Genomic DNA, 27,137 nt, shown 5'->3' on the forward strand with positions numbered 1-27,137 from the left:
GTAGACGGGTTGTTAATCCATCAGAAGGTTTCTAAACATCTGGTTGAAACTGGCATTGATGGCCTGTACACTTTATTTAGCCTTACTTATATTCTAGATTGTTCCATGTTCATTGTTATCCTACCATACAGCTTGTCTTCTTTCTTCTAAGCCATTTTGAGAATAAAACTATAAGTTTTAAGGCCTTTCAGCTTAAAGGCACGATCTCTGAGTCACACTGTTATTTAGTCCTTTTTTCTTTATTTCATGCTTTTTTTTCTGTGGTTCTTCCCTCTGCCCCTTTTCAGTTACCTCTTCTGTGACTGCAGCTTATCACACTTGCAGTAGGCCCTAATTACAGTATTATTTTCCTCCGCCTGTTATCTCACGGCCTTGTGATATCAAAATCCCAACAGCGACAGTAAGCAGCTGGGAGACAGTTGCTATTTACTACTCGGAGACCCATTGTTGTTGCCTACTGTGTGATAAGGTCTTGATTGTCAAGATGACTTCCCCCATTGTCTGTAGGGAGAGAAAGATACAGTGGAAAGGTGTGGTGAATGTACACCACCTCTGCTCGTTCCACCGACTGAAACAGCTTCCTGTGTGTCACAAGAACCAAATGGTGTTCCATATACAGAAAATAGAAACACAGAAAAGGTTCAAAGCCCAACGCTTACATGACAGCTTGTCGCTTTTCGTGACACGCTGCTTTTTTTCCTTCTTCCACAAAACACGTTCTTCGCCTGTCAGCTTTAACAATATAAAAGATTAGGACAGAAGGAACGACTGCAACAAAAAAAAGGAAAAAAGAAAGACAATAGCATCTCACTTGGCTGTAACTTAATATGTTGCTTTAGGTGGCCGAGGGTTTCTAAGTGTGAGTTGCAGGAGGTGTCTGGGGTTTAAATACCAAGGCAAACAGCTTAAGAGTGTGAAAACAATTGGCAAAGACATGAAAGTGTGAGCAAGAACACACACACAGGGGTCAGATAACCTCTGGCCAGATGGGTATGGTCAAGTGAACACAGGAGAAAGGTTGTCGGGTGGGGGGTTGCGCTGTTTATGGCACCGATGTCAGAAAAGGGGACTCAAAAGCATGACCCCGTGTGCCAAATTTGGCCTCTGTAAATCCCCCAGGGTGCAGGAACTAAAAGGGTGGTGATGATTGGGGATTCAATTTGGCTTGCTATCAATCAATGCCACCAAGATAGACAGGATTGCTGCCGATAGCCCGTCCTTGCAACCAGATTGGGTTTGTGTCTCTTGGGATTCACGCCCTTTTTTCACGCTTTGTTAATTAAGCGCCCAAGCTGCCCCTGCACTTACTTATTTATGAATCTTGGCTTCGACCGGTACTGGAAACCACTTGGTCTCCCCTAATTAGTCTCTCACTAATGGCCAGGCTTCCAGACAATTTCAAACCGCTGACCCCCATTTTGTTTATGCGCACACCAAACCATACGACCTTGACGTTACACAACCCATGTTTTCTGGTGTTGTGTTTCTGTGGTGCTGAATAAAGTGCCCCACATGGGATAATGAGGCGACACTTAAAAAAAATCAATTTCCTTCTCCATCTGTCTAAGTAATTCCTCACCTGTTCATTAACCCAAGAATAGAGTACTCTGGATGTGTTGAGCGTTGACAAGAAGAGAACCTGACGAAAGAAAACAAGAAGCTTCGTGCTGGTGAAATATTAACACTTTCCCAGTACGCTCAGGGAAAGAGGGGCTTAACTCTGGCATGATTAATTGTCATTATTAATTATTATTGTCTTGGGTTGTTGCAAACAGCACGCTGCTGACTTTATATCGCCTTATTGATCAAAGTAAGCCAACGGCATGACATCACTTCTCTAAACACCATCGTGCAATTACTTTAACTACTTACTTTTAACTCGGCGAACACCCGAGCATTTTTCCCTTTGGTTTTAATGGCACAGTCACTGTTCAGGGTCAGCAGGCTCATCCACTGTGGCCTTGTGCGGTGTGGTTTGCATCACATAAACACTGGTCCCAAGTCAAATTTACTGGCGAGCAGTCCTGGAGATTCATTTGTATTCTTCCTTCTTTGGCTGGTTCAGGGTCAGGCATGATGACTAATCAGGTCAGGACCGATCCACACCCTGCGGTCGGAGCACTACCAACCCCACCTAGCTCACTTGGACCACCAAGTGTATTTGTGCTGAAGGTAAAGGGAGCACACACAAGCCGGATGGAAACGAGCTGATATTTTTGGTGCATCTCATTTCCCATGTCTCCAGTTGTGGAGAAAAACAAACTTTTACCTCGTTCTTGTTTATTCCCTTCAGATTTTATCGCCAAAGGCCACAACAGAACTGAACCCAGCCGAACACATGCGCTAATGGGTGAGCTTAGGCATAAACAGTGGGATTGTTATTTTTTTTAACTAGCTAACTTTGCCACAGGCTGTGTTATAAGTATAACAATAATGCAGGTGGGAATGTGAGGGAAACTTTTGGGTTAGTTATGAAAAAAGTTAACTGTTGCTTGACTTGGACAGCCCAGGTGAGAAACAAGCTTTCTGTTGTTTGTGTGCAACTGAAAGCAATTACATTCGCACATTTAAGTGTGTTTAAAGAAGCACAGGGAAAATTAATACTTTTATTTAATCTGTTGCTCTCCTTATTATGTGGTAATTAATCTAACCTTAACAATAACCCATACCGCTACCCTAACCTTAAAAGACGTCCTCACCTCAACGTTAACAATGTCCGTTATAACGACTTTGATTTTTGGCCGCATAACAGCGACACATTCCCAAAATATGAGTAACTCTTAAACCACAGTGACGCACATGGATGTTAGACTGAATCCCATGTTTTCGATACAGGAAAAACAGTGTGTGCGAGCTCTGTGTGCTGTGTGTCAGCACATTAATAAATGGGTTCCTGGTGGCCTTGTGACTAGCGCTTCTGTGTGTATGTGTAGGTGGTGGTAGTGTGGGGTAATTGGTGACACCGTGCTCCCTCCAAACTGCCAGGTTTAGTTACACATCAATGAAGGGTGAATAATACATTAGCTAGGGTAGTGCATGTCCCTCCTACACATCCCAAGAGAAGAGGGGGTGGGGGCAAGGTAGGCAGATGACAAAATGAAAAATATCTTAAATTGGGGTGAAAAAAAGCGAGAAAAGGTATTTAACCCTAAGCTCTCCATCCCCTGACGTATCTCATTTGTCATCTACACATCTTCAGCCGGACCATTTAAGCTCAGCTTGCCTTGAACATGCCTATTTTAGCAAGTGTCCTCACCTTACCTTCCTTGTCCTGATGTACAGTCAGTCTGCAATGGAGCTGCTTTCAGAAGAAAGAGGAGACGAGCCATAAGCAAGCTTGGGATCAGTCGGGCTTGCTTGTAGTGTGTCACGGTGCTTGAGTGTTGATGCGAGTGGTTCTGTTGTCATGTTACAGTGATTTAGGGAGAATCCAAAACACCTAAAAGTGTGTCTGCAATTTGGCACTTCTGTATTTGCCATTCTGTCTCTTTCTGCGCTAGTGTATATGCATATAAGTGTGCGTGTGTTACTAAGTGCAATATGATTTATTCCTTCTTTCTCTGGTGTTGCTGTCTGGGCTCCTCTGTGTGTCATGCCAATGCACAGAGGTCTTTATGTAATTGAAGAGCGCCTCTGAAAGCCCCCCGCCATATGGACCCCAACAGCCTTGGATGGCAGTCTGTCTGTCCATCCCTCAATTTCTTTTAATTGCCCAGCGCCAGGATTCTGTGCTGTGCCTGTCTATTGAGTGGTTCCTCAATAGGTTAAATACATTAATATGTAATAAGGTTTGGGACCTCGACAATCCCAGACCATGAGATTGACCAGATAATGCTGAGTGGGGCTGAGGACAAGGAGTGCAAATACTAAAAGTTTTAGTCTGGCTTTAACTTTTCCTACCCTATTAACTCAACTTAAGCTATCCTTTTTGATTATTAGTATTATAGATAATCGGACATACATTTTTATGATTTGTCATAAAACAATGCTGCTAGTAGTAAACATATGAATCTGAATCAAATACATCGTGGTGGAAGTAGGTGTTAAGGTTCTTTGTCTGTACTCGTTTTAAGGTTAAAGTCACAGATTTTCGTTTACTTTGATTATTGATTATACTTTGACTCATACATGAAATAAAATGATTAAAAGTCGTTACTATTCAAACCAGCTCTCCTACTCTGAGCCTTCTGCTAATTTCCATGGCATCAGACTTTGATATATAGTTAGTTAGTTATAGTTATATAACTTTTTTTTCTGTTGCTATATTTACAGGAGGACGCTTGGCTAATATGTAATTGTAACATTATGAAAGGTTGAGCGGATATTAACACTGACACGGCCGTGTTTTTTCAGATGGCTCATTACTGGTGCTTTTAGCTGCTAAAGAGGCAAAGTCCATTTGCGCGGAAGAGGTCTAACAAGTCAAGTTATTACAGTGGCCAAGTGTGAGATTAATTAACTTAGTGGCGATTAAGAATAAGGGGCCAGAAAGAATCTCAGTGGCTGCAAGGCGGGAGGGAGTGAGACGGAGACAGAGACAGAGAGAGAGCTTTCCACACCAAAACATATGAATGTGATTAATCTCACTAGCTATTTGTAAGAATGTCCTTAAATAATAACAATCGCCCTCTCCTTTACCTTTTACGCTAAGTTATAGGTGCCAAGAAACAAACAAACACATGTATATCCACTATCACAATCTTCCCAAAGTGACATAAAGTCTGGATTCTGAAATAAATGCGTAAAGCCTTTTCAGCAATCAGTCTGCTGTTGTTTGCCATCAGAGATCATTAACAGTTGATATGATAAAGATTGTCCAGAATGAAGTTGTCTCACGCAGGAGAGCAATGCCGTCGTCCCGGCTTTGCAAAGGTGAAGCATGGATCGCTGTGACATTGGCTAGTTTGTGATATCCATCAAACCAAGCCTGTCTCGCAGAAGTGCGTAAAATGACTGCACGCCTTATCTTAAAAAATTGCTCAAATTACAAAGAAGTCGCTGCCTTCTGTGCTACCAGCATTTTATTTGATTGTAATATCTACCGACTGTATTATAAGAGATTTAGAGGTGTTAAGTGTTTTTGGCCACTTGTGTGTATTTCTGCAAGACCAGGTGGAGCAGGTGGGAAGAATGGGAAAGAAAGAGAAAGACGAGGGAATGGTGATGGGACAAAAAGACAAAGCTGGAAGAAGAGAAAGGATTCGTGAGGGGGAGAAAAGGGACAAAACAATGCAGCTGACCTACCCAGTTTACCTTGCCCAGTGTTGTATATCCTTTGCGTGAGTGCATGTGGGTCATTGTTTCTGTTTTTATTTCCAGTGCTGCGTGATACATTAGAGCTTCCTGATTTTTTGTTTTTTTTTTTGTCGTAAGGAACCACTCCCGAGCTAGTGTTTGAGGGTACAAAGAAAAAGAGAGAAGAGAAAGCGCATAGTTTTGTGCGATCTTTGTGTTTATGAATTTGTGTGGTTGTTACAGAAAGGGTGTGTGTGTGTGTGTGTGTGTGTGAGATTGTGCCAGTCACTGGTCTCCAGAGACCTTACCCGGCAGGTTGCATTCCTGGCATTAACTGCCCTAACCTCTCTTTTGTTTCCGGTATCTTCGACCTGAATGGCTAATGACTGGGCTACCTGGTAAACTTTAACAAAGCGTATGCATACTGATGACAGATGCTCTCACAAGCCAGTGTCTTCATGTCACCTGGTTCTGTCATCCTTCAAAAAAAAAGTTGTGGTGAGGGATGATAGGGTATAATTACTCATCTCTTAAAATTCCCCATTCGCCATTATTCATCTTTTCCATTTTCATTTTTATTCACAGGTAAATTAGGGCATACCTGGCAAATTAACATGACTGGCGGTGATAACTGACTTGATAATTATCTAGCAACGTCTTCATAAATCATCAGCGGGTGCTCGATGAGCCGAAAGACAGCCTTTGGTTAGACTAGCTGGAAATCCCTGCTAATAGGGTAGTCCCCGGCTCTATTTTGGTTTTGTTATTTTGTTTATCCTGTCTGCGAAAGTTTCCGAGGAGAAGCAGAAAAGAAACAAGCAAACCTCAAAAGCCGGTTGGTTTCGACCGCCGCAGTGTTTTTTAAACTCTTTTAAAGTAATTGGAAGCCACTGGCATGTGGAAAATGCGAACCGCTTTGGGGCTTTGCCCCTTACTGCAGACGCACAGGCAGCTGTTCCGGGTGTAACAGGAAGTAGCCATCTTTAATTAGATTCAACACAATCGCTACATGCTGCGCAGGAAAGTGCAGTGTAAGGTGACCTGATACGTTGGCAGATGACTGCATTAGCAATGACTGTATTAACAGAAACAACGATAGAGGGACGCAGTGTGTGCGCTTGTGTGTCTGTCAGAGAGTTAGTGAGAGAGAGAGAGGCCATGTATTTGTGAGAGAGACTCAGTGGCTGTTGATACAGAATGGCAAAGCTGGCTGCTAAGCCCTTTTCTTGTGGTGCTCAGCCATTCAAAAAGCCACGGCTTTTATTCAAAGCCCGGTTCCAGCTCTTTCTAGGCTACACCCCCAGTGAACAAACAGGATTTGTGTGTGTGTATGTGTGCATTTGTGTGCATGTGTATAAGTCTTAATAACATGTCTCATTTTCTGTTTGTATGTGTTGCCGATAATGTGTATGCATTAGCATTATGTAAGTGTATGGTTTGTGTTCCCCTGTGTTTGAGTTTGTTGAGTCAGCCACTGCTGACACACAAAATTGCCTGAAAACTGCTATTAAGAGCTGTGAGGGAACTGCTCGCACACAATCCGACTGCACAGGCAGCACAATAGCCCATCTCCTGTTGAACAAAAGGTGTGTGCATATGTGCACGCTCTTGTGTATGTTTATGCTTCCAGCACCCCTGTGACAGTCAGATAATCAACAGCTTCCACCTATACAAGCAAATGCGCATTCATTCATTCATACAGGTGTATTTCAAACACTCTGCTCTGCACCAATGAAATGCTTCCCCTCAAATCCACACATAGATTCCCCAAAGGCACGTTGCTGCTATCGCTGTTTGGTATTTGGCTTCGGAAACCGGGCTGCTATCATCTGTACAGACTGATACCAGGGCAGCTATCAAGCTGTTATGAATGGATGCCTTGGTTAGCAAAGGGCAGCGGAGCAGAGGAAAGCCAGGGAGGAGAGAGCAGAACAGAGAAGTACAGCAGCGAAGTACTAGACAATGGCTCCCTGGGCAGCAGTAGGGCAATGAGCCCATCAGGCTGCATGTTAAACACAGACACTCAAGGCAGGCACACAAACATACAGAAGACACTGCAGTTGTGTACATGCACACAGTCACATACTGTCTCTGAAGGCGACAGCGTGTTAGCATGCCAGCGACAGTGGCAAAGAAAGACGTGCCGGGGCTGTGGGGAATACAAGAGAGCGTGCAGCAGCTCTCTATCCTCTCCTCTCCGTCCGCCCACCACCCCCTTTGTTACCTTACAGGCCCCTCTTTGCCTTTCATTCCCATCTTTTTCCTCTTTGCACCCCCTCGCTTTGTCTGTACTTTGAATATCTCTTCCTTTCTCTGCATTCCCATCCCTCTCTCCCTCCTCCTTCCCTCCCCCAGTTCCCTCCTTTCCTCGATCTCTCTGTCTGATTTTTGCTGAATTCTATTAAGACTTTTAAGCAATGCCAGTATGAATGAATGTGCATTGAGTTATTTTTTTGTAATCAAAAACGGCCACACCCAAAGCTGCAAACCGTGTTCCCTCCGATTCTGCTTCCTCACTCCACCTAATTCTCCTTTGCATATCTCACATAAAACAGTGTTCAGTAGTTCTTTTCTTTGTACTTTGTGTGGAGGACTGGGAGGTGCTAAGAATACAATACACATCTTCTTTTTTTCTCTTTAATTTTCCACTGATCATCCCTCCTTTGCTCCCTTATGTATCTGGCATATATGTTCCAACATTTCATTATTGCTCCAAAAACTACTACTTGTTGCTTTGATCCGGGGTGAATTACAGTTTTTGAACAAATGCTGTGGTGCTGAGGGATTGATTAAGATCAAATATAAGACTGAACTGATGGCTGAGAAAGCCCCAGATATGCTATGCTAAGTATGGCCTGGATGGGAAGTAGCAGAGAGCCCTGACTCTCGCCTGTCACAGTTAGCCTGGACCACTAATGACCCAAATCCCCCAGAGCTTCTGCTCACAGATAGACAGGCAGGTAGTGCAAAATATTAATATATATATGCTTTTAATATATATATATATATATATATATATATATATATATTAGGGGTGCAACAATATTCGTATTGATATTGAACCGTTCGATACAGTGCTTTCGGTTCGGTACACTTATGTATCAAACACTACAAATTGTTTTTATTTATTTTATCAACTTCTGACGATGCTGTCTGTGTTGAGCACTCAGTGGATCTGCGTTCGACTACTCCGCCTAGGCTGCACTGTCGATTGCAGCGCAAGCTAGCAAGACAGACGCTAAGCCTCAACGCTACCCAAAATTGAACCTCCCCCACCCTCATTCAGATGTGGCGTTTGGAACTATCTTGGTTTTCATGTGAAGTATGACCCTGAAGGTAAGCGCGTCATGGACAAAAGTAAAACAGTATGTCGGATGTGCCACGCAATGCTCAATTGGTGGGAACTAGTGCGTTAGCGCAGTTAGCTTGTTAACATGTTGACGCCGTCCAGCCCCACGCACGGGGCGATCTGCGGTAACTCGTTAAGGGAGATTTGTCGCGTTGTGGCGTTAATGTCATTTTAACGAGATTAACGCTGACAGCACTAGTGGGAACACAACGAATATGACTGCACATTTACGCCGACATCATCCTAGTGCAAAGACAAGTGGAAGCAGACAAAAACAGCAAGCATGCATGCTACAAACTTTAGCCGAGTCATTTAGACAGCCGTTAGCACACGATTCTCCTTATGGGGACCTGATATGTTTAATATGCTGTTGAGATTATAGCCCAGAAGAAGCATATAGTATAGCTTTTATTTTGGAAAGTGACATTTCTCTGTAATAAACTCTCTTTTCCAAAGATGAGATAGATTTTTTTTTTTTATTATTTTGTTGTTTCAGCAACATTACATTTAAAAACTGCATTTTTGAGTCAAAATATATATTTATCATTTTAATAAATGACAAATTAAAAAGGCATGAACATTTTTTTGTATCCAAAAAATATCGAACCGTGACGCCAAAGTATCGAACCGAACTGTGAATTTTGTGTATCCTTGCACCCCTAATATATATATATATATATATATATATATATATATACACACATACATATATAATCCGCTGTTTATTTTATACAATTCAAAATATTGTGTTAAATTATTTGTAAAATAATGATTTTATGCTGTACTGTTTGCAGAACTGCACAACAGCTGCCGAGGTGCCCTTGAGCAAGGCTTTGAACCCTTGTGCAAAAAGGAAGCCTTGGTGAAAAAAAAATCTGTGTATTACACAGTAAAAGTTTAAAAATAAGTGAAAGATAATTAAGGTGCGCATGCTAGAAGATCTGTATCTGTATCAAAAGAAGTCTTTTTATAGAAGTTTGACATGCGTTGCTACTCGTGTTCATGCACACGAGTATGCAGTGTATTTGTTTTACAGTCTAGTAAATAAATCTCATTCGGGTTGCAGTTGTGCTATATAGCGTTTTGAATATGAATCGTATACCAGGTATTGCTGCCCCCTCAGACGGAGTGTGGGGTAAACACTAAATGAAATCAACAGCTGTAGCGACGCACGCACACTCCATCATACACAACCACGCAGATGCAAAAAGACAAATGACTCCGCTCCAGCGGCCTCACTCGCATAAACACAACAAAAAGCACACATCCAAATGCCCACAGAGTTTGATAAGGAGAGCCACATTTCCATATGCACGCCTTTGAGGTAAAAGCAAACCTGCTACTCGCTTACTTGTATTTTTAAGTTGCAGCCGGCTGAGTCATTTGCCAGGAAATCTGATGATGGCATCTAAGCGTCTCACGCAGAGACACACGCTGCGCAGTTCACCCAGTGCTCGCATTCATTCAGCCATCTGATTCAGGACTACAGGGCTCTGCTTAAACACTGGTAATTGTTAGCATTTGATTTTTAATCGTATTTGAGGTTTTTTTTAAAAAGTCTTAGAGTTAAATATAAAATGTTGTAAAATCTAGAAGGAGAGTGGGGCGATTAATTTCCAGGAAGGGCTGTAAGCAAAGAAATTACTTCATCTATGGTAAAGTTTGAGGCAATAGTTTCCATGTTGGGTGATGTAAACACCAATCATTGCTCCAGAAATCTGGTTTTGCGCCCATTTCCTGCTGGTTTTTAAACAAAGCCAGACCTGATGCCCTTAAAGTAATCATTTGCAAACGAAGCACACGCCTTTCCAGAGCAGGTTGTAAATGATAAATATTACACCAAACCTTAAAAATGATGATTACAACAAAACATTACTGAAGCCTTAATTATCTATTTGCCTCCTGACATTTTTGCCAAAGTACGTGATAGTTTAACTGTAAAGGGCGGCTCTGTTTCAGCTGATCTGAGCATGGTACATGATGTAATGCTTGTTTTTCAATAATGAGTAAGAAAAATCACAGAGAGCTATATTCAGATTTCAAAAGACAAGGCCAGACATCTCCGTGTGGTAAATCCGCAGTGGCTGGAATAACTCCTCCGCGGGAATATTTCAGTAGGGGATGAATTTGAGTGAGTTTTGTGTCACACAGGATGCATCACTGTAAAAACACTATAAAAAAACACCCTGAAAACTGCGCTATTGCCTCTGCAGTGTTGTGGAAGCTTGTATCTGCTCATATACTGCTTCATACACTAGTATATGAATATGACTAGGCAGTGTTTATATTCAGTGGCGAGGCAGAGCGAGAGGAAGAAAGCAATAAGCGGATGTTATGAAACAAAAGCAGTATGGGAAATGGAAGTTGTAAGCATAAGCTACAAAGCCAAGTAATGTGATATGTGATCTTATTGTGACTACTCATATTTTCAGAACAATAAAAAGAATAATTGATCAGGTCGAGGCGCCGTAACAAAGCCGAGGTCGCTCTCCTAATGAAATGCTGATACACTCACTATGAAGGACCTCCATTAAATCTTAGCAGCATTGGAGTTTGAAGGCAATCCGAAGTGCTTGTGTCAGCCAATAAAACAAGCGCTAATGACTCACCCCCAACTGTGAATGTGCGTGTTTGAGTGGGTACGTATTATGTTGTCAGTACTGCTGATGAAGGTGCTGCGACTTATTCAAAAGCGGGCAAAACGCAGAGCCGTCCAATAAAACCGCGGCACAGTGTCGGCTCCTGCGAGTGCTGGGTCTCAGGCTCGGGTTGGTTAAGGTGAGGAGAGGGGGATTTCAAGTATTCCCAGAAAACCAGTTACATTAACAGTTAACTGGGTTGTGTGGTAATTAACTCAGTCAGGATGCCACACAACTATGCAGTAAGCTGAACAGAAATTCTGTGAGTCGAGCTAAGGCCCGATGTACACACATGCACTCATTCGCTCAGACACGCACGCGCACTGACAAACATGTGTTCCCACCCGTAAAGGCACACCTGGTTTTGTAGACAGCTGCCCCGAGGGCTACCTGTTCGTCAGATCCTTTGCGGTTAGTAATTAGAAGTAAAAGGGGGGAGGGAGGGGTGAAGAGAGGGAAGGAGACAGATGAGAGAAGGACAGAAGGAATGAGTGAGTGAGAGAGAGAAAGACAGCGAAGGAGGGGTGGGTGGGTTAAGACAAAGAAGCCGGTTCCACTGACAGGACAGGAAGTAGATGAGACTTCTGAACGAGGCTATACCCCTCCTCAGTTTGAAGCAGGCACACACACACACACACACTCTCTCTCTCACACACATAGGCCTATATTGGCTCAGCTTCGCTAGCTTGCGTCCTCCTTGCTGCAATCAAAGCTTTCTTTTTCCACTTCAACCACTTTGCTCAGCTCTGCTCTCTAAAAGCATCTCACAGCAAAAAGGAAAAAAAGCCGTTTGTTTTTTGTTTATTTATCACAAAAATGTCGACAGGTAAGAGATGCTTGACAGACATTGCCTCCGGAGACAAGGTGTGCTAAGCAGACAAACGTTCAAAATCCCCCCACCCACCCCCCCCTACCAACGCACAAAAAAGGTATTCAGCCTTGAGATATCCCTTGATGAGGGGAAGGTAACCGAGGGCAAGGTCGCAGCCCCGTATTCATAGAGCAAAGATTTAATTTAATTTGACGTTTCCAGTGATGGAAAAAAACTATATTTAATAAATAAATAAGAGAAGACAACTTACTCATGAAGCTTCAGCAGCATTCCCTGTTAGCATACAGGCAGGACACACCTCTTTTGTGACAGCCATTGTGTGATGACTGACTGCAGCAGTAGGATGAAGTATGTGTGTGTGTCTGTGTGTGTATTTGTGCTAATGGGAGGTGGGGGGGTGGTTGTCATGGGAGGCGAGTCCCTTCAGGAATTCCACAGAGGAATCAACTCCTTGGCTTGTCCATGTTGCAGCAACCAATTACCGTGACTGTGTGTGTGTGTGTGCTTGCGCACAGGGGGAGTGGGGGGATGCTGAAGGGGAGGTCTGGCTATAAAATGGAGGGGACTTCTCCTAATCATCGCCCTCTGGCCTCGCACAAAAGCAAAAAAGACTGCTCGGACGATTTGAATTTGAATAGCATCTCTCCTCCCGCTTTCCTTTTTTTTCCTGCCCCGCTTCCTCTTTCTCTGCCTCCGCCTCGCACTGGATGACAAAAGTGGAGCCAACAAAGATAGCGCACAAAGCAATCAGGCTAATAGCGCTAATAAGTTGAGTGTGGGGTCCTCGCTCTCAGTGTTGACACTTTCCACTGTTTCCGTGGCTAAACAGAGGCTCAAGTGTTTGGCAACCAGACGGCATAGTATTTTAATGGAGTGGCTACCCCATGCCAGGTTGCCATGTGCTTGGTCTCTTCGACTGCAAAAAAAAAAGATACAAAAACAACAACAACAAAAGAAACTCAGAGGAGAGGTGGGGAGAAGATAATTAACTACCGAAGAAGCCCCGAGCAAAGGATTATGGGAAAGGAGTCATTAGGGTTTGGAGGTTAGTTTATTTATGGATTTTCCCGGACGCAAAATCTTGCTTTTATCACGTTTCGTTAACACACGAGTTAGTGGTAATTTCTAAGGTGAAGCCGTTTTGTTTTGCACTAATTGCAGAGAACTTAGTCGGCTTGATTGTCAAGGTGGGAAAAGAACATTTCATTAAAAATATTAGTTTGGTGACGGCCGTCTGAATTTTGGAGAATCACACATACCAAAGACATCCACACTCAGAAGCTCAAAGCAAGACCTGAGCTAAATCACTCACCTGCGTGCTCCCTGTGACCCGCAGCCTTCACCCTGAAAACGACTGCGCATTCCTCCCTCTCAATAATAGCCTTTCTTCTCTTTTCCTGCTTTTCTCCGTCTCTTTTTTCTTTCTTTTAAGAAGTCTGCTTGTTTGAACAAAGAAATATTTTAAGAGGCTTGTAACTCCGCGTATGCGCGTGCGCGCGCTCGTACGTTGGATGCGGCCATAAGGACGAACGCTTCAGTGCCCTCCCCTGTTATTAGGCCTGCCCTGTCATTACAGGATTAGAGTGTAGGGGTTTGGCTTTGCATGCGTGTCTGTATGCATGTATGTGTGTGTGTGTGTGTGTGTGCATTTATTTGCCAGAGTGCGATCTCTCCAAGCCTGTTTGTATTCCTACAATTTTTCTCACACAGTCAGAGGACACAGAAAACAAATGTCACAGCCGTTTTTTTCCCCCCCACGGTTTTTATGATAATCCCCGATGCATTTGACCTCTCCCATAAATAACACTTTACTAAAGCAATCCTTAGGTTACTCAAACAGTGACTCGCTAATTGAAAAGTCTTTGTGAGCAACAGGGGGTTGAAAAACACCCCCCTGAGCAGCGCACGTCACATTCATCACTGTGCAGCAAGAACACAGGAGCACGGCTGCAGATATCGGCGTCGAAGGCAGAGAAAAGAGGAGATTTTAACAATTTTTTTTAGTTGAAGTAGGAGAGAAAAGTGGGACAAATAGAAGAAACATGACAAACTGTGAGAGTTGGTTGAGAAAGAGATTGAAAAAAGGAGAACGTGTGAGAAAAGTGAAGCCTTGTGCCTCTCTGTGACCCATCGATGCCTCGCTCTCACCACGTGTGTAATTTACAGCAGCCAATTTGCATGTTCGTTTGCCTGATTTCCTTTGTTTGCTCCCTTCAATTTCCCCCTATCTCAATTTACAAGATTTGAAAGAGTAAAATGAAATGCATAGAGGGCAAACCAGTGCACTCAGTGTGTTTAGAAATCATCTCAGAGTCTAATTGAGATTTGTTTTTTTCTTAACCGACTTGTCCTTCTGGTTTTCTTTCCATTTTTCTTTTGTCACTCGGGCCCTTAAGTCGTGCTGCCATTTTAGTCTTCTAAGCTTTCAGGGCTTGTTTCCTTTACAGAATACCTTTCGCTCTATAATCTGGTTCCTTCTGCTGCCTTCTTGTCCTTTATTATCTGTGCGAGTCTGCTTTGCACACTTTATTAGATTTTTTTTTGTCCATGTATTAGATGATTTTAAGATGCTTGGACTTTCAGTGCAGGCTTTATTCTTGCAATGTGCTTGTAATGCCAGGTGTGTTATTTAAAATCACAGCAATATAGTGGACAGAGCATGGCAGGCACCCACACACACACACACATCCTGACACACATACACTGACAGAGAGGGAGCGGCCGGGTTAGGTCAGGGTCATTCACCACTTTTGCTCTGGCCCATTGACTCAGGATTGGTGCTCCACTTTGGGCACAATGCAGGACTTTGCACCAAATACACACGCATACAATTGTCCTCTGACACAGACTTGCAAGCACACAGTTATGCACGCACACAAAACACAACCCCCGGCCAGATCAAACAATGCAGATGCAGCGAGAAAGGAGGGGGTTCAGCGATGAGCGTGCGGCCTCGAATCATCTGCTGTCCCAACCACTGAGTCAGGCTGGACAGGTGTGTCTGTTTGCGCTTTGCATATCTCTCTCTCTTTCACTTCACGTCCCTTCTGCTTCATCCCCGCATCCCCCTCCTTCCCTCCCCGTTCGTCTTTGCGTTTTGCCGTGCTGTCATTTTCAGCGAGGCCAGCGCTAATGACAAGCGAGCGCATCAAACACAAGGCCGACTTGTAATAATAAATACCAGGCGGCAAACATATATAATTTTCACCTCACCGGCTTACCTACCTGCACGGCTGTCAGTAACAGGTCCCAAATCACACACTGTCACAGTATGAGTTACAGGAAGTCCTGCAGCTAGTGAGTGCTGGCACATTCTCCGGGAAAACACAAGCAGGCCCTCAGTTGCTCACATGTGGCTACATCTGGTTACAAAGGGAGCTCTTAGCAAACACCACGTTCATGAGTTCCCTGCTTTAACACTGGAAACACATTGAGAATAGAGCAGGGCGATATGACCAAAAATATTTATCACGATATACATTTGAAAATTTGCGATAACGATATAAATGACGATATAATTGACACTAGACAAAATACTTTACAACTCCACAACTTTATTAGTGCAAAAAAACCCATCAATGTATTTTCACTTAAACAAGCAGCTGTTTTATGTGCATTAAAGTTATATAAAAATGTAACAGTGCAAATTCCTTGCTGACAGTTGTGGAAACTGGCCGACATATCCTCAGCATAACCATGTATAATATCCACAAAACTTAAAAAGAAGTTAGACACATGCAATACGGTAATATTATGTTGAAGCACAGTACGTATCGCTCCGCCTACGCTAGCCGTAATGCTCCGACAATCCATCAAGCGGTGCGGCTTCGTAGCTTAGCAAAGTCGTACTGAAACATCTGACAGATTTTCGAGCGCCGTGTACATAAAATCGTTTCGAGGTGAGTAAACACAACCAGAATTCATACATAAGGCACACGAGATTATAAGGGGCACTGTCGATTTTCAGAAAAATCAAAGGATCGATTTAAAGTGTGCCGTATTTTCCAAACAACACGGTAATAACGACGGCCCGCTAGCATGCGCTACCAAAAATAGTGCTTTGTTGTGTATCTGACGGACGAAAGCTAAACCAGTTCCACACCAGTGAAGTTGCAGCATTTTTACAAACCAATTCTGGTTCATCCGTTTCATTCAACGATCCGCGTTCGCTCTTCTCATTCTGCGTCGCCGCCATGTGCCTATGTAAACCTAGGCATTGCGCATGCGCGTTTTACCCATAGTCTATCGCGATATTTCATTTTCCTATTGTTGCCCAAAATTACACCGGTATTACCGTGAACGGTATGATATAGCCCAGCCCTAATTGAGAATATTGCAAACCCGCTAAGCAAAAGGAATCACTTATGATAAAGGCTTTGATTTGACTCATGTTGACAGTTTTAGACCTTTTTCAGTCAAAGTCTGCAGGGGTGAAAATGAGTGGGACTTCCCCGTTATAAGAGCATAACACTTGGACAAAGTTAGATATATTTCACCAGGGGCTTGAAGTTCTTTTTGTTTGCCTGAATGTAGCAGTTGCTTGATGTGTGGTAAAAATCCTTGATAGTATTGCACTTATACCTAGGACTTATTTACAATCAGTTAGCAAGCCAAAAAAAGAAGCCTGCAAAGACTTGGAAAATCTCAAACTTCCTTTGATGACCAAGCACTCGCTGGCTGCACCGTTTCATCATCTTTCACTATCTTGTAGAACAGCACAGCGGTTGAGATAATAACGGTGGCTGCACATCATGCCTTGAGCGCCAGGTAGTAAAAGACTCGACATTTATAGTCTTCCTTCCCCGCTCTCGCAAAGCTCCCGTCTCTGCCAGCAGAAACAAGAAAGTGGAAAGCGGAGAGCAAAAACGCTTTTGCAGGGGAGATCTCTGTCCACCGCAACTTGCGCGAGCCATTTGTTGATGTTTTTGTGTGTGAAATCCTCCGTGTGTGGCATATAGATACGTCTAAGAACGCTCTAAACTGAAGTGCCTTCAAGTATTGACGCAAAACGAATCCTATTGAAGTTTACCGACCTCTCTTCCACTCGAGAGCTCCTCTTTTGTGACACCGAAATTTATTGCCCCTGCTCTCCATTCAAGTATTCTGTTGGGTTGTATATCTTGAGTTTTACAACTGTGTCTATATCTTATCAAGTGTGTGTCTGTGTGTCACGTGTTCTGTGGGAAGCGGAACTGCTTCGCAGTGAGAGCTTTGTATAAGGGAAACACCTAATTGGGACTAATTAGCTTAATGAGGAGCAACAGTAAAATATCACACAATACCTCACTGATCACCTGTCTGGATCTTTGTCTGTCTCGTGTTCGATAATGCATTCACTCACACACACCCACACATGCTCACTTGCAAATAAAGTACTCCTTTGTCTAAATCAATTCAGTTAGTTGTGAGCTTGAACTTTCTGTCCTTTATTCACACAGTTTTCTGAAAGCAGCTTTGGTCAGAGCCTCGTATCTGCTCCTTGGATCATTTTGCAAGTTTTATGAGATTGTTGTAAAACAACTGAAAGTTCTACTGATCTCTTTTTTCCTTCCTTGTTTGATTGTGTTGTTTTCTTTCTGCTTCCGTTTTTCAGAGACGTTGATGGACACAAAGTGGGCCACGACAGAACTGGCTTGGACTGCACATCCTGAGACTGGGGTGAGTTTACTGGGCATAGTGTGCATTGTGTTGTGTTAATAATGAGCAATACTTATACTCATAGGCTATGTTTTACCATTTGATGCAATTAAAATATTTTAGGCAGCAAAACAAATGATCCACTGACATCTAATTCACCTGACTGACCTGATTGACTCCCTCCTGCCTCCTCTTGAAAAGTGCAAAAACAAAGCATTGGTGTTGTCATGAAGTTCCCTTTTAAACGCTGATAAATGTCTCAGCACCCAAATCTAGCTCACACAAAGTGTCCATGACAGCCTCACATGGCTTTCCCATGTGGTCTCCACAATGGGGCAAAAAGAGCCTCGACCCCTCCTCGGCTGTACTTCAAAGACTGCCAGCACTCCTCCCTTGCCTTTGTGTGGTCCTCTGACTTGGCCCTTGTGTTTTGAACGATGGGCCCCCTTTTTTTAGTGTATTTTTCCTCTTACCACAACACACTTGTCGGAGGATTCTTCCCCAGCTGTTCGAAGTCACCCACCCTCCTTGTGCTCCTTTTCGCCTAGCCATTAAACATTAACTGTGCCAGACACACACTAGCCACCTCAGCTGTAAACAATCAGGAGGACAAACCCTCTCACAGCCTGGCACGTCCCATTTCTGTTCCCCCTTCCCTCCAAACACACACACACACCTCTTCATCCTGTTACGCTACAATGCAGTGGTGATGCTCCCACGAGGTCCAGGCAGACATGGTTTAGGAAGCTAAAAAACATGCCTCTCTGTTTCTCTTCCAACCAAACCTGCAACAGATGCTCCTTCTCAGTCGATGTACATACAGTGGCTGCCCTTTTGCAATCCAGATTTCCCACATTACCTGCCAAAAGGGTGGAGATGAATCTGTCCCCTTGGTGTGTGTTTGCAGCAGAATGTGCCACAGACAGCATTTGTTGTCCCTGAGTTATTTTTCCACCCTTTGTGTGTTTGTGTCCGCGTTTCCCCTCCTTTTATTTCTTCCCTCCCTCCCTCACTTTCACTCTCAGTCTCTCGCTCTCGCAAAATCAATCGTCCGTGTTGCCTTGTTCCTTTCTCCACGCAGACTTTTATTGTATACGTGTTTGTTTGCTCTCGCAGCCTCGCGGTGGGAACGACCCAACCTGTTTTTGTTGTGTGTGACGAGTGTTTAAGAGAAACCGATGCCGTGGATAAGAGGACAAACAAAGCAGCCTGCGGGGAAAGGGACGAGAGAGAAAGAGAGAGAGAGAGAGAGACAGGGTTTCAGGAAAATCCAGAGCGATGTCCGTGCGTCAAGAAGGAAAGAGTGTATGAGACAAATCAGTTCCTCAAAAAGCAAATCTAACACTACACATTCCCTCAGTCATGCCAAGCACGAATCATATCGTCTCCATCTTTTTAAACAACATTGCAAAACACATGCAAATGAAGCTACGAACATAAAGCTAAACAGAAGCTGCGTTTGTAAGCGCAGGAAGTGTCTTTACATGCTCCAACACTAGGTTGTTGTGTTTTACACACATTCTTTTATATTCTTTCACGTCTCTGTTTGCTATGGCATGTGCATTTCTCAGTCTGTCTGCATCTGTCTTTATAGCCTGCAGCATCTCTGTATGAGGCATGCATGCAGCTCAGCACCAGTTTGGTGATGCGTTTGGATTTCCAGCATTCATTATGTCTCCATGTGTGACGCGTGAATATTTGTCTATAAATCATGCCGTTTATGTTCCAAACCAGATGGGCGAAGAAGAAGGGGGGAATTCCGCTGAGTAGCTCTCCTCAGACCCGGAATGATACCCTCAGGGCTTTCCCTGAGCATACGTTGACAACAATATATGAAGTTAGCGAGCCTACAGAGATAATAAGTATTGTCGGTATATGACTGTCTCCTTCACAAGACCACCTTCCCTGCACAAAACGTGTCATAAACAAGCTGGAACAGTATTAAATTAGCCTTAGTGGGATTATTGAACCGGCTAAACAAACAACAAAATAAAAACACACTAATTGGTTGCATTGAGCTTGTTGGAACTTTCAGCATTTCAGGCAATGCCTAAAGCTAATAATAATAGTTTACCCATGTTGCCATGAAGGTTTCTTAGAGTAAATGTTCTCTTTTAATTCATCCAAGGTCGAAGGATGAAAAAACATAATAAAACTGGCAAAAAAAACAGCTTTAAATGATGATTTTGAGAATTATTGTTGCACCAAAATGTGCAATGTGTAAGGCCCGTGCATTGCCATATGGAGGTGAAAGTTAAAGCTTTGATTGGAAAGGACAAAGAGAAAACAGAGAGGCTCGCCAATCTTGCATAACAATTCATCTTGTTGAAAATCGATGCCAAGAAACTTGACCCTTTTTTGCACAACATGCTTAATTCATTCAGGCTTGGTAAGCAGGCTCTCAGATTGTTTGCCCACTGGTGCATGTCTGACGGGGGGTTGGTTGACCCCTTTCTAACTGCACGCATACACAAACAGACCCACACCTATACATATATATATACTCTCGAACAAACACAGAGTGAGCACAAACTTGGCCAGACAAGCTCGCATGAGCAAATTTATACAAACGCACAGCCACAAAACACTTGGCCGCATTGCTCTTTTGCGCAGGGTGATTTATTACACTAAACTAAATACCCATTGACACTTCATGCTTTTAGCCATTCCACTGACCTGGCTGGTGATTATCGATTCCCTCTGGTCGCTTCCTCCTTCTCTCCCGCTCTTGTGGGGCCATCATTTTAATGCCACAGCCAAACTACACCCATTCTTCCCCCTGTGTCCCTCACGGCCTCCACGGTCTTGGATGAATAGCCTTGTCTCCACCACATCCATATCACAGCCTTAATTAAGATGCTTCGAGCTCAGAAGGAAACGACTGGCTCTAAAGAGGGAAAGCGGTATCTATTTACCCGAGTGTTGAGGAAGGCAAATGCTTTGAGGTACAATCCAGCCCCAAGAACATAACAATGCAATGTCACAGGTTCAGGTAGCGAGTTCGCCAGTTGCGCTAAATATGCACTATGCATTTGGTGTATAGTTTTAGCAGTCATCTCAAGGCGCTTGAGGATATTGCAAGGTAACGACCCTACAGTAATACAGAGAAAACCCCCAAAATCAAACAAATTCTGAGCAAGCACTTGGCGACAGTAGGAAGGAAAAACTAGCTTTTAGCAGGAAAAAACGTCTGGTAGAAGCAGACTCAAGAAGTGACAACAATCTGTCACGACTGGTCAGCCCGTTCTCACTCCCGAGGCGTAACATGCCGACGTTTTGTCACGTCCCGCGGCGTTCCTGAGGAACGCAAAAGGAGACCTTCGGCGTTCTTATGGTACGCGGCGGGTTATGGCCGAAATCCAGTGCAATGACGCTCCCGCGGTAATAGACGTTCCAGCCCTGTATTCCAGCCCTAAACCTAACCTTATCCCTAGCCCTAACCATAACCTTTTTCCTGATCTTAACCAGGACTTTAATGATGTTAAATAGCGTGTTTCTAAGCGATTTGAAGAAAAAGTGCGAACATGTGTAGATTGAGTCCATACGGTTCTTATATTTTCTCATATTTCCTCATTTTTCCGAGGTTGTCATTTAGGAACGTGGTGGGTAGCCGAAAACGTAATATGTTGACGATTTGTCACCTAGCGTAAAATGTTACGCTTTGGGAGTGAGAACGTGTTGGACTGGTACACAGTGTAAGAGAGCAAGAGATTAATAATGATCAATACCTAAGTGCAAAGTGGTGTGTTAGCTTTTGACTGCCCTGTGACTTATTGGTAAATAGACTCGTTTATATATAGTCACTCAAAGCACTTTATAGAACTTGCCCCATCCATACATCACTTTTTTCAATGTCTCACATTCTCACACATTCACACTCCAGTGAATGCATCAGAGCAACTTAGGATTCAGGATCTTGCCCAAGGATACTTTGGCATGCAGACTGGTGCAGCCGGCAATCAAACCACCAACCTTCTGATTAGCAGGTGACCCGCTCTACCTCGTAAGCTACAGCCACCCATTATTCCCTTCTCTAGTATTATTTTCCTCCCACATTCCCTCTACATTAAACGCTCTAAAGCACTGGCACGTCTTTTGCATAGCACTGTTAACTACTGTTGTATTTAAACGTGTCTAAAAATACTTTGACTCAAATGTTTGTCTGATAAAAGAAAGGGGAGCAGATCCCTCAGCGTGCGCACACACACACGCACGCAAACACACACACGCACACACTTAGATATATTATACACACAGGAATTAGTGTTTGAAGTGAAATGATTTAATCGGGGTGTCCTCATTCGAGATTGAAAAAAAGAAGAAGAAGAAGAAAAAAGACATAACATTAACGCGTCTCACAGCAAAGCTTTTACAGTCTGGTTTGCTTGCACTCATTTAATGAAGCTGGTAATCAAAGTTTAGAAAATTTAATCCCATTTTATCCCGAGTAATTCACCCCCTGGGTACTGTAGTAGCATTGAAAGATGTAGAGTGTAAAAACAGAAAAGCATGAAGGTTAACTGGCGCCTTTTCCCCGCTTTTATTAGAGGACGTTGCAGTCATTGCTCGGTAATTGAAGCGTAATTGGTTGTGAAGCAGTGTGGCTGGTTCTTCCAAACAGATATGAGGTAAACATGCTTTGGTGGCTCTGTGGCGAGGAGGTGACAGGTTCCTGTAATTGTGATGAATTTGCAGTCCTTGTGCCTGGCTTTTCGCCACACTAATCAGGAATGAAAGGTGCATCATGGCAAAAGCGAGGGGATGGAAGTAAAAGAAATACAGCTAAACTGAAAAAATCCAATTCTCGCTCCCTCATGACTTGTGTCCTGGTACTTTAATCACTCGCTTTTTATGCCACTTGATTTAATGTAGCTCATCTAGGTTCGATGGAAGATGCCCAGCAGCTACTCAATATCTATCAGACATTTACAGCTGCTAATTTTTCATGTTCTTCATCTGATTTCTTTTCAGTGGGAAGAGGTCAGCGGCTACGACGATGCCATGAACCCCATCCGGACGTATCAAGTCTGCAATGTGCGTGAGCTCAACCAAAATAACTGGCTACGTAGCGACTTCATCCCGCGAAAAGATGTACTGCGCGTATACGTGGAGATGAAATTCACAGTGCGTGACTGCAACAGCATTCCCAACATCCCTGGTTCCTGCAAAGAAACATTTAACCTCTTCTACTATGAGTCAGACTCGGATTCAGCTACGGCTACCAGCCCTTTCTGGATGGAGAACCCTTATGTGAAGGTTGACACCATCGCCCCAGACGAGAGTTTTTCCATGCTCGAGTCTGGACGGGTAAACACGAAAGTCCGAAGTTTTGGCCCGCTGTCCAAAGCTGGCTTCTACTTGGCCTTCCAGGATCTCGGTGCTTGCATGTCGCTCATCTCAGTCAGAGTGTTTTACAAGAAGTGCTCCACCACGATCGCCAACTTCGCCGTATTTCCCGAAACGGCAACGGGGGCTGAAGCGACATCGCTGGTGATAGCCCCGGGAACTTGTGTCCCCAACGCCTTGGAGGTGTCTGTGCCGCTGAAGCTTTATTGCAATGGAGATGGGGAGTGGATGGTTCCTGTAGGAGCCTGTACCTGCATGGCTGGTTTTGAACCGGCCATGAAGGACACCCAGTGTCAAGGTGAGTGTTTTCACAATATATAATTTAGGTCAGTTTATGACGTGTCGTGGCGGATTAAGTGGATTAGACATTCTTCAACAGGTTGCTCAAGGTTCAAACCCACAACAGAATAGTGTGCTACTTCATCTTATGTTACAGTCCTCGGATTTCAGGATGGAGCCTTCTTACGAAGATCATATGAGAAGACGTTTACGTTTACATTTTGGGAACATGGAATGGTTTTAGACTAGTGGTCCTAGTCTTCACAAAGACTCGACTGCTGTGCAAAAAAAACACACTGATTGCCTGAGAGATTAATTGGACATTATTTTGGCTACAGGATACACTGTTTTATGCTGGATTGTTCACTCAACACATCGTAATGAATAATTTATTTGATCTTGTTTTCTTTTGACATGTTAATCCAGTGATTACAAGCTATAATAATACAGACTAGCAGGGCTACGCACTCCCGTGACCTCAGCTTTGCCTTGAGGTTGGTTGCAAAATGAATGCGCGGTGTGTTGTCTCTTTGTGAAAGCGAGTGGCTAACGGCTTCGGGTCTGATGGAAAACATGACAGGTTCACAGAGGTGAAAGAGAAAGGTAAATTTAAACAGCAAGGTCCCGACTGAAATGGAGCGCAGGCGACAGCGTGACAATAATGAAGGATAAATGGAAAAATTTGTGCTTGTGTGTACGTGGGCGTAAAATTAGGCCTGGGCGTGCAGAACGTGTGTGAAGAGTGAAAGAGCGATGTGGTGAGGTTATTGATCACGTGAATGCAAGGTGCCCCGTGCGTCTTCGGGGGTGATCCCTGCTTGTCTGAGTCCTTCGTCCTATAATAGAAGAAAGCGATGACGCTGCACAGGCCTTATGTTTTGTATCCACTCCACTCCAGGAGTGGGTGGATACTGAATATGCGCTCACCTTTAGAAGGAGAGTGTTTGCGCGAGACAAAGGGGAGAGTGTAGTATATCTTAAGTGAACGTGGTTAAAAACTCATTTGTTTGTTTCTGGCACCTCAAGGTTGAAGCTCTGGTGACTGGCCGCTGATAAAATGCTCTCTAATCACTAGAAACCACAAGAGATAAATCTCGCGTTTCTTGTTCTCGTTAGGTCCTCTCTCCTCTTCCTTCCTCTCCTTCTATATTATTCCATGCTCATTTCTCATCACCCTTTTCCCGTGCTTTTTCTGTCCTCCTAGCATACAGTATCTCTTGCAGCTCTTCATTTCTCACTGCGCCAGTCTTTCCTTCTCCAATTCCTTCCTAATCTGAAGGCCGTTGTGCTCATTAATAAGCCACTAGAGTTACAGTAAGGATGTCAGTATTAATATTAATCGATGAGCCTTTTTTGCCTTCCCACTCATTAGCTGCACATTTTTTACCCCCAATATTCTTTACTTTTTCATGCCTCAGACTTTCCAATTTCAGCATACATTTTAATCAGTTCCTTAAGCTCTATGTTCTGCATGAGAGGATAAGACACAGGGGAGCGAGGAAGAGGGGAGGTGGGGGTCCTACAGGATTAGCATTTTCTATGCCTCCACCTCTTCCACCTCTCCCTCCCTTTTCGCTCTACCCCCTTGTCTGTCTTTCTTCCTCATTCTTTAATGGTTCCTCTAAGGGAAAATGGATAAAAGGAACAGGATGACCCCTTTACTCGCTGGAAGTGATTGATCAGCACTTTCAACCTTTTGGTGTAAAAAAAAAGAGGCTTCCTTTAACAGGAATGCTTCTTCAACATCTTTGCTAACAGTTAAAAAAATGTTTTTCTTGCCCTGTGAGCTCAGAATTAGCTTGCAATTTGCTCTGTGTTAGGTGAAAAAATACGAACAAACTTGTTTAAAGAAACTGTTCTGACACCTAAATTCAAGGTCAGTTCTTTATCTGTTTATCAAACCATACTTCCTGTTAGCCAGCAGTGTGGATAACTCTGACAAATTGGTGGGAGAACAAATATACTCAGTGCTAATGTACACGGTGCAGCCAGCTGGTGGTTTTGAGCTAATATTGAACTTTCAGAAGCAGGAAAACAGCAGGAGCAGTAAGTGGTCTGCTGTAAATTTGACCTCTGACCTCAGTCGTTTTCAAAGGGGAGCATAAATCCAACATGGAATCTGTGACGATAATTATCATTCGGGGGGGGGGGGGGGGGGGGGGGCAGACAAACATTGCAGTTTGTCCTTGACGTTGACGAGCTAATGCGCTAGTGGGTCAGCTAATCAACTGGCCCTTATAAACTTTGCCTCTCTTACCTGCTCCTGCCACTCTTTTTTTATTAGGCATGGCGGCAAACTCATTCATCTTTTAACAAGACAGTTTATGAAAGATACGGAGCCTACCCAAGCGTCCTGAATCACAATGTTGCCGTTACAGTTTCCCTGCATGTCTGTAACTTATCACACGAGTTATAAACGTCCAAACAGCAGCTATAAATGGAGATATGGCATTTTCAAATCCTAGCAGTGTTTTCATGTGACTCACTTGCCTTCAAGAACCAGTTTAGGTAAAGTTATGCTGAAAGTAGTTTCCTGTGTAGAAGTAGTCTCAGTAGAAATACAGAGAAAAAACAATAAAAAAAAGAAACTTTGACATGTTCTCTGTCTGTATACAAAGATTTATGTTTGCACGTTTGCATTTCCTGATTCCCTCACTTTGCAAATTCTGAATACATCGTCCACTAAGTAAATGTTATTTGTACATTCAACAATAATTAATCAATATAACATAAAGACACCAGTCAGATTTTCATGTTTTTGACACTGCGTTTTTAGGAGACCTTGGGATGCCAATGTTACCTCTAAAGCACTTCTGTTGTTTAAGTAGCTGTAGGCTATAAATAAAATGAACATGGCAGTCAACACAAACCGACATAGTTTTTTCTTCACTTCCAAAAACACAATTTATGTAACACAATTCAGTGGGCTACATACTGAAATTAGAAACAAAGTATCAATCCTATTGTGCTAGTATTGATCCGAGACTACTACAAATACTATAGTACTTTTGCCACTAAAAATTAGAAGAACTACAGGCTCATGGCATGGATTGGCAAAAGTAAATTTTGTGTTTTCATTCCAGAGTAAGACACTTTCTAATATGATAGTGATAAATTCAGTTTGTTTGTTGTTGTTTTTTAAGCTGTTGGTCATGCTTTCTTCATCATTCCCTCTTTTGCCATCAGCGTGCAGCCCTGGCACCTTCAAGTCCAAACAGGGGGACAGTTTGTGCTTGCCCTGCCCAGCCAACAGCCGTGCCAGCTCGGGAGCAGCCAGTGTTTGCTCCTGTCGAAACGGTTATTACCGCGCAGACACAGATTCTCCCGACTCCCCCTGCACTAGTAAGTAATGCTTCCTTCAGCCATCTGTGTAACTCGGTATGTTTTAATGCCGACAACCTTACATCCAGTCTATTTTTCCCATCAGAACTGGGCCAAATGTGTTGTAATCATAAAGTTAAAGTTATTGTGTATTAAACGTCTTTGGATATTTCCATCAACTGCTGATAAAAGCTCCTAGCACAATGCTCCCGCCACGCCACACAGACAGCAAACAAGTCTGCTTGCTTTCCCAGCGTTATCCACAACTTTATCATCCAACCCCTCCCCTTCCCACCGACCTGCGCTCACAACATCTCTGCCCCACTACGGCCGCAAAGTGAAACCAACTTGTTTTTTGTGAGCTTTATCATTTTATTTTTTACTGTTGGCTCTATTAAAAGCAAACTGACACCGAGGGGTGAATTTATTCAGAAGTGAAGAAAGAAGATCCTTTTTTCTGTTGCTGGGGTGTGGGGCTGATTCTCCCACAGTGCAGTGA

General features: G+C 43.4%; 1 protein-coding gene across 9 annotated transcripts in view; it reads left to right on the forward strand.

The window, feature by feature from the left end:
- ephb3b (eph receptor B3b) overlaps nucleotides 1-27,137 on the forward strand; it is a 59,688-nt gene that overhangs the window by 11,529 nt on the left and 21,022 nt on the right. For all 9 annotated transcript variants that reach the window (XM_085132658.1, XM_085132666.1, XM_085132659.1 and 6 more), the window contains exons 2-4: nucleotides 17,649-17,713; nucleotides 22,664-23,336; nucleotides 26,504-26,659. In XM_085132658.1, the coding sequence (XP_084988784.1) occupies nucleotides 17,649-17,713; nucleotides 22,664-23,336; nucleotides 26,504-26,659 (894 nt within the window). The remainder of the gene's footprint in view (nucleotides 1-17,648; nucleotides 17,714-22,663; nucleotides 23,337-26,503; nucleotides 26,660-27,137) is intronic.

The sequence above is a fragment of the Neolamprologus multifasciatus genome, chromosome 15 (genome assembly GCF_963576455.1).
Source record: "Neolamprologus multifasciatus chromosome 15, fNeoMul1.2, whole genome shotgun sequence".
NCBI lineage: Eukaryota > Metazoa > Chordata > Actinopteri > Cichliformes > Cichlidae > Neolamprologus > Neolamprologus multifasciatus.